The sequence below is a fragment of the Falco punctatus genome (assembly GCF_963210335.1).
Source record: "Falco punctatus genome assembly, chromosome: 5".
Taxonomy (NCBI): domain Eukaryota; kingdom Metazoa; phylum Chordata; class Aves; order Falconiformes; family Falconidae; genus Falco; species Falco punctatus.
The window spans coordinates 77618396-77627061 of NC_137584.1; the positions used below are offsets into that span (position 1 = coordinate 77618396).

The 8666-nt window shown below is 40.0% G+C and overlaps 1 protein-coding gene across 2 annotated transcripts in view; it reads right to left on the minus strand.

The window, feature by feature from the left end:
* The window catches only part of CLIC5 (chloride intracellular channel 5), a 79274-nt gene that overhangs the window by 51509 nt on the left and 19099 nt on the right, over positions 1-8666 (minus strand). The window contains exon 1 of one of the 2 annotated variants that reach the window (XM_080388560.1): positions 26-8658. The exons of the other annotated variant lie outside the window; for it this stretch is intronic. Coding sequence (XP_080244686.1) covers positions 26-76 — 51 coding nt within the window. The 5' untranslated portion in view covers positions 77-8658. Of the gene's footprint in view, positions 1-25; positions 8659-8666 lie in introns of those variants that run through there. 2 annotated transcript variants of the gene reach the window in all.

Genomic DNA, 8666 nt, shown 5'->3' on the forward strand with positions numbered 1-8666 from the left:
GCTGGGATAAGGGTGAAGAACGTACCCTGCTCCCACAGTATGTCCACACCTGCTGCAGAATGACTGGTATCAGCATTTTATCAAGGTAAGGAGAGCCTCATTAACTTGCCTTGAGTCACTGAAGGAGGCTGAAAAACAAAAAAGGAAAGCCTCCCAAGAACTTGGGCAGAAATCTTGTAATATTACTGAGCTTAACGTGTTGCAAAAATGTGCACGGCAGGACCTTTCCATGGTTTGATTAGAGCAGGACAAAACCCAATAAAAATCAGAGTTTACAGCTGGTAGGAGCTGTTGCTGTTGCTTTGTATTAAGATAAAGTGCTGAAGCACCAATTTGTTCACAGAATGGGAAGTAAAAAAAATGTTGATTTGGATTTTGACAACACTGGGGCCATTTTAACATGGCAAAACTTTGCTATGATGCATTACAGAATGATCTCAGATGCTTCGCGTCCCACTCCCTTTTCTGAGCACATCTCCTCTTATGACACTGTAGCTGTGCAATTTCCACGGTACACCAGTCACTGAATCAAAGAGGAATCTGTGTTGTACCATGGAATATCCACTCCAGCCAGTGAACACCACCACTAAAAAAGGATACACATAAAAGAATAAAATAAACACTCTAAAAGGTAAGTTACAAAATTATTATCAAGAGGGACAGAATAATACTTATTTACAAAGAATCATTTAATTTAACAGAGTCAGAGAAAACATCCTATGGACCCATTCTGCATTTATGTGTGAACTTGCAATCAAGTTGTGCAGCAAACAACAATGACATGCTGTAAAGATAATCAGTTACAGAAAGTTCTACCCTTAGGTATTATTAGATAAAATTACTGGCTTTGGATCTTAAAAACACAGCTGAATATATTTTGAATTACTTTTGTTCCACTGTAATAATTTCCAACTCAGAAGTCTAATATAAAAAATCATGCCAGGAATACATGATGCAGATTAAACTCATCAGACGTATAAAAATGAAAGTTTTTTTTAACTCATAGCTCCAGATGTACATATATATCACTGTTATTGCATCTCGATAACTTTTACTGCATGTCAGCAATACAGAAGAAAGGCAAACAAACGGGGAGCGCAAGGGGCAAGGAGAGAAAGGGAATAAGGATCTATTCTGGACTTCATCCATATTAAACTTTACTGTATCAAACAAATCACTTCAAGCTATTTTCAAAGTACCCACTATAGCACTTTAGGTACCTGCTCTGATTTCCTAGTTCACATAAGGTTTATAGATTTCAAGACAGTATGAAACCAGCACAAAACCAAACCCTTCCTTATTCCAACTGATTCTCCCTACAACTTTGAGTCAGCTTTTGCTGGGGGGGCTGGGGGAAGGGAGGGGGGAAGTATCCTTGAGACCTTCTGTTATTCAGGTATGAAACTAACACAGAGACTTACAGCCCTTTAACATCTGTCTCACTGTTAAAAAAGAATAATTTGAAAAATCCACCAGAGCTCTTAGCTGCAAAACGGAAATACTAGTGTTTGTGTTATCTTTTTGCAGCATTGCTGGGATTATTTTGCTGGTATCTGCTGGATTTTGAAGAATCATGTGTCATACAAGAACTAAGTAATATTGTTGCTGCAATGATCAATATGTTATCCTAAACAATCCTTCAAACTGCACTTGACATAGCCACATGAACTGATACTAACACTAAACTCTGGAGCACAAGCAGACATACTTCCTACTGGCTCTCTTGGAAAGGATCCCTGTGTATTTTGGGGATGTTATGTCAAATGATCTCTGTGACATTTGCTGTTCTGGAATAGCTGCAGCAGAGCCATATATTGCCAATAAAAGTTTCCTGGGGACACTTACCGGAGCTTCACTGTCATCGCCAAACCATGACACAACAGCCTGTGAGCCTGACGAGATGTGTGCTGCCAGAGACGGAAAAAGAGCAATCTGCAGCTAAACATAGAGCACCCAAAGCGTACCAGTGACCATTTCTGAGTACCAGCAATAATAATTATGAATATCGCCAGTTCTTCATGGTAGAATTGAAACACTGTATTTACAATTTGACTATACAGCTCAGAAAAACTGGACTAAAGGAAGGAGGTAGTAGGCGGAGTTTTAACAAGACCTCAAATATACTTAAGCTGGCCTAACTCTGCTGCCACCGAACCCAGCAGTACAAACCTGACTGGCTTTTATGGCCATGGGCTATCACGCATCCTGAAGGTTTCTGAAATCTTATCCATTCGAATTATGCCAATTTATAAAGGCATTTCAAGAAATAGTTACACATATTCAACAAAGCATTTGAATGTGTTTCATTTTAATCAGATGTTTTGATCATAATTAACAGATATACTGATGCCATCAAGTTCAATAAAAAGCTGGTAGTCACAGCCATTTATATGAGGAAAAAAGAACAAACCAGGGAAGATACAGGCGTCATTCACCTTTAGCCACAGACTAACAATTAGATCATGAACTTAGGCAGAAGGAGATATAGTTGAAAATCCCTTCTTAACTTGAGATCCAGTTTCCCAAGCAATCCTGAAAGCATTTCAGACTAGGTTCAAGGTGGCACGGACAGTGATTATATCCCTGCCAAGGCCTTTTATATATCTGGCCTGCTTAAACTATTCACTGCCTGTCTCAAATATTCCCACCAATGAGGCACTTGTCTTGATGCAAAACAAAATCTGCAAATGTACAGAGAGAAAACAGGCACACAGACGTACGGACTCTGGGTTGTATAACTCAGGCTAAAGCTTCTTTAAAGTATTGTTTTTCTTAATCACAAGGAAAAACAAGTAACTTGTAATTTTAAAACATTTGCTAGGCAGCTACTTGTTAATTTGTTGAATTTTTTTCTTTTAACAGGGTAAGATTAAAGCAGAATTAGATCTTGCCAAGATGGATCTTTTTCCCTTGGCTATTCTTTTTATTATTTTACTGAAAATGCTTAAGAAAAAGACCAGAGAATTAACTATCAGTCCAAGCATCATTCCCCTGATTTAACTGGCTCTGTAGTGGAGTTGCCATTAATTTGTGATTCAAATTTAGGAGGCCTGACTCTCTTCTTGTGCCCATTTTATATATATACATATATATATATATATGTAAAAATAAATATATGTATATATATGTAAAAATAAAAACTATGAGTTTCAAGCCAGTCACTCCTGAATTGAAAAGATCTAAGCAAGTTAGGAACTGAGGCATAATTACACTGAAATATCTGAGTCCCCCTGCACGGAGCATATGAAATATTTATAGATGTTTAAACAAGCCTAGTAAAACTATCGTCCTCCCAGCATATATTATATGCTGGTGTCTGGACTACTGGTAGATCTTACAAATTTGGCAACCTTAATACCAATGCACAAGGCCAGTACCCTAAAAGAGGAAACTTAGGCTGCTGATTATACACTGCCTCACCAAAATAAGTTTGGAAGAGACATGAATCGTGGTGCCCATCACCTGCTCAACAGCTCTGAATGGATGAAAAATGCAAGATTCATCACAACCCCCATGCTCACACCACTTCCAAGGTGACAGATGAAGAGGGTCGGAGACTGCACACACTACATGTCTGCTTTGTAGGGTGGCTATATCTCTCTCGAAACGTGAAAGGCTTGGCCAACCTCATGAGCAAGGATCCAAATAAATGTTATTGTCAGTCTTGGAACACCAGGCAGGTTGAACCACATGTTTCAGTATCATTATTCTTCCTTGTGCTTTTCTCTATTATTTCCTCTTTACCTAGAAAGTTTCAGTGAACATAGGAGTGATATTGTATGGAAGCCAAAAGCTGAGTTCATAATACCCATAATACCCACACTTCTCAAGAAACAGAAATTAACTTTGTACTTTGCAGATCTGATTGCAGTTTCTATTGATCATCAAAATACTTCTTGAGGGAAGTTTATGAATCAAATAAATTACAAATAAATTACAGTATTGTTATAATGGGTTAAAAGGTTCCCGTCAAGTTCTCCCTCCCAGTTTATAAAGCTGTTAACAGGATTTGATAATCCTGAAATTCTGAAAGTGAAATCAGTTTTCTTATCAGTGACTTTTACTTTAAAACCACAAAAGCCTTAATAGTAGGGAATGATTGTTTACACCAGGAGTCACATTTTTATTTATACCTTCCTTTAAGACTATGTTACAGCAGTTCACCAAAATCCAAACCAGGGTTAATTTGAAATCACTTTTCAGCAGAGATAACTTTTTTAAAAAAAAATCCAGAAAATGCACAAAAAGAAATCCAAGAATGCCTAAAAAGAAATTTTGCACCTCCCTGGGATAGTTTCTGGGATAACTGTGTCCAAAGGAGAGGAGAAGGCAGCTACACCCTCCCAAGAGCAGCAGCTCCTGGGCTTTTGATGGAGCACACTACCTCAGGATGACTTGCTTTGTCCTGGACAGCCAGGCTCTCTCACTGACCAATTCATTCAGGGGTATACATTTGGTGCCAAATCTTGCCATCACTTTTAAACGTACTCCTAAACAGACACCCAAAACTCCCCGAAATGAAACCATCAGAGATGACAAAGGGCTCACAGGTTCCTTGTGTGTCTGTTTGCTGTTCCAGGAGACTGCGAGCATCCCAGGACTAACCTCTTTGTGATAATCCTCTGACAAGAAATGACTGCAAGGGGCTCTACCAATACTTTGATGCTGCTAGTCCTTGAATCTTACCTTGGCTGGTACCGTCTCCCTGAGACGGTGCAAATATACCATCATTGTGTTTGGTCTACACAATGCTCAGCTCCCGATGGAAGGAACAGGCTGAGAGCACTGGGTGCCGTTGGGCCTTTAAGTCTTCAGCTGGCAGACAGGAATATGTACAATGTCTGACTCAGCAAGTGTGGAAGCTCAAGGCCTTTGAGGGGTCTCTCTTGCTTCTTATGCCTGCAAGCACCTTCACGTTTTCTCTAGTTGGGTGTTGGGTATGACTGTGGTTAAACGCTTTGTGAAGTAAAACCTTACACCTTTCAAGCAAAAGCTCTTGCACACCTGAGCTGATGAACTTATTCAGAATATTACTCACTCAATACCACAATGACTCCTTCCAGGAATAACTGCCTGCCAGCTCACCACACATTCTCCTACCACGATGATGGTACTGCTGCCTTCTCATTGTCAGAAATAAAGATTAAAGTATATCTTGTTGTACAGTGTTTCTAAAGCAGGACAATTTTAAAAACGAAATGTACTTTGGACCACTTCTGTGGTTTGTTTGCTTTGTTTTTCCTGCACATATTCTGAGCAATGTAAATAGACAGTCTTGCCTTTATCATGTTTTGGTTTTCCTTGTATACAACCTATCTCCCTTCAAATTAACATTCTAGATATTACGCATTGCTCTGATTCTGAAATGCAAGGAATATATGTCCAAACACCTGTTTCCACTGCAAAGAAATAAGCCATAAAAGTTCTGTGATCCTCCCATGTGGATTTTAATAGTCTGTATGTAAAAAAGAGCACCATTTCAGTTTAGTCATTACATTCAAGTACACAGGTGCAAGATTGTCAGGAAAAGCTAAATATACCTTCCATCAGGGTGTCGTTTGTACAGAAGCACTTTGCTTCTCCAGCACACAAAGAATTACAATGAACCTGAGTTACAACAAGCTGGGTTAAGCACACAGCAAGCACTGCCTCCTGATGCTCACCTCCCCAAGGCTGCTGCTGCTGCTGCTGCTGCTGCTGCTGCCAGTGTCTCGCACTACTGCGTATCAAGCCTTTGGCTCTGGCAGCTTCTTCTGATTCCTTGTCAAACAAGTTTAGAGACGGGATTGCTGCTGGAGAGTTTCAGTGTTCACAAAAGGCCTGCTTACACAAACGGCAGGGCTGATTAAGGTGGCACCACCTCCCCAGCAGACCTCACCGTTCCTCAGCTCTGCCTGTTGTCACACCATCCGTCTGCTTGTGGCCTGCCCCACATTTGGCAGGGAAGCACTGGTGGTGGGGAGCTACTCTCAATCGAGCATCTGGCAAGAAAAAACACTCGTTCACAAAAAAAATATCTCACAGATCCAGGTTAGGGCACTGCTGAAATCAATGGGGATGATAACAAATAGGTGTGATAACCGCTTAACCTGTCTCTGCCGTAGCCGTTCAGCTAGCTGTGTCCTGGTGCTGCCCAGCCTATCTGCATAGCTCAGGAGATAGCTAACCTGCATTAGGTTACAGCACAGCTCTTTTGTTTACAATTGTCTCCCTACTTGCCTTTCTAAGGCTCCTGCTCTCCTGGTTGTTAAATAGGAAAGGGAAATAGAGCAACTGTGTAACACCCACTTTTTTTAACCCAAGACAGAAACTGTTTTTATTAGAGACTGCATGGTTGGTGAAAAGCAGCCCTTTCTGGTTTATTTGTGTTTGTGGAAGATAAGATTTTCTGCCAGGCCACATCTACTGCCCTACATTTTTCTCACCCATCTCGGCATCTTCTGGCTCTGTGTTCATTTAAGGATGAGGGACAGCTTCCTCAAGAAAAGTATTAGCTCCAGCAAAATCAAATGATGAAATGCTTATTGACCCCAACATCAGAACTTGCCTCAAGTGTGGTCCAGTATATTTTGATTTGCCACTTTTTCCAGTATCTCATCCAAAAGTTGCCACCCTTCTGTTCTTTCCAGCCTTCAAACAGACAGAGAAAGTGCTATCTCCTTTGTAGATTCTCTTCTGGATCAGCCTTCCTGTTTATCTTCCCTTATGGATATCCTATTCTTTTAGATTTCATGCTCCAGAAAAGTTTTCACCTGTTCATATTAAATCTCCTATTTTTCAGCTTCTAGCTCATCTCTCATTTGCATGTTCTTCTCTTTTTTATTTTCCAACTTCTGAGCTGTATAATTTCGTACTCTGGCTACATGCTTTAATATACAACTTTTTAGACTTTCAGTTAAATTAATGGCACCATTCCAAAACGTCAAGGTCTGCAGTTTTTCAACCTAAATGGAAAGTCTCCAGGAAGATACCAATTAATTCTTTTGCTCCAGTTCTACAAATTATGAGTTTTATGTGAGAGTCTCTATGCAATTCTGTAACATGCATTATGCAGGAAGTCACATTACTAAAAATGTTCTTTCTGGAGTTATAAATCTTTAGGTGATGGCATGGCTGAATTCAATACAGTGCAAATTTTTTCCAGTACCTTATGCATCCAGAACTTCCCACAATGAATCTGGGCAATGACCTTCACTTTTACAGCTGATACAGCCAAAGAACAATACGTATCACAAACATCCATATCAGCCTCTATAAAACAGTGTGGGCAATAAAACAAATCAGTAGCTAAAGGTTTGCATTGCAGAATACATTTGTGATGACAAAGGGCCAAACAATCTAACAAACACTAACCTATTCCTCCATTAAACTCACTTTGGTAGAAAGAACTTGTAAGAGGCAAGGTATCTGGGATGTATGGACCCATGCAGGTCCATTTTGATATGTGAAGCTCTGCACAAAGGATCTACTGAGCATTTATAAACCAGAAATCCTTGTAAAATCTGCTTGCTAAGGACAAAGACCTCGATGCTGGCTCAGTCAGAAAGGCTGCACCTGAACTGACTGGTTTTGGAAGACACATGAAGTGGCCATGTATACACATCACGGATATGGCTGACATTTCAACTTACAGCCCAAAATATCCATCAGAGAGTACAAAACAATTATATACCTTCAACGTGACAGAAGGGAGGGGCTGGAATTTTCTTTCCCAATCAGTCAGTACTCTGTTTGCAAAGGGTTTGATGTAACTCCCGCATATTAATAATAGTCCTATTGATTTCCAGGGATCATTTAGGCTCGGAGAAACCAAACACCTGCATTTTACATAGGCATAGTGGATTTCAGCCTCGACATATGTAGAGGCTTTGAAACATGCTCTGAACATCAAAAAATCTGGGTCTTCACTAGGACGATTCTGCCTAAAGTTTGCTATTAGTAAAGTTGTATGTGTAATGGGTTTTAAACTGTGCAACTGATTTTAATGGTAAGATTTTCATAGCCCAAGACCAACAGATGTACCCAATTTGAAACGTGCTGAAATCCTACCATATAGCAGGTGCACTTATTTTTCTATATTTTCATTAAATCAGTTTATGTTCTTGGTTACCCTTGTATAAAATCAGAAGGAGCTTTGGGCTGAGTAAACAGAGGAAAAACTGATTTAATTTACAATTTTTTAGGGGAAAAAAAAAGTGCTGCAGGAAATAATCAGAGGACTGGCAGCTTATCTCACTCCTTTTTGTTTAAAGATCCATTAGTGTTTCAGACATGACAGCCTCTGCCCAGGTACCACATCATGGTACCCCTCAGCCCTTCACGCTCGCTTCCCAAAAATGGAGAAGGAAGTCAGGATTCTTGGTGAAAAACCTCAAGTCTAAAGCTTCAAATCTAAAGTTAGGACACAGTACATTGCAGGCAGCAGACTAATAACAGGACAAACTCATGAAGAGAGAAATAACAGTGAAATACAGGAACTCTCTCCCTCCACAACATTACCTAATTGTAATGACACGAAGAAGAAAGCAATGTGAATGTGTGTGCAAGAGATAGCAGGCTGTCAAAGCACCGCTTCCACTCAGCGCCAGAAAATTAAAGTTTGATTATGCAGTAGAAGCCGAGCTGATTCGAGAGTCACACCAGTGTCCAGTTCACAGTGCAACTTA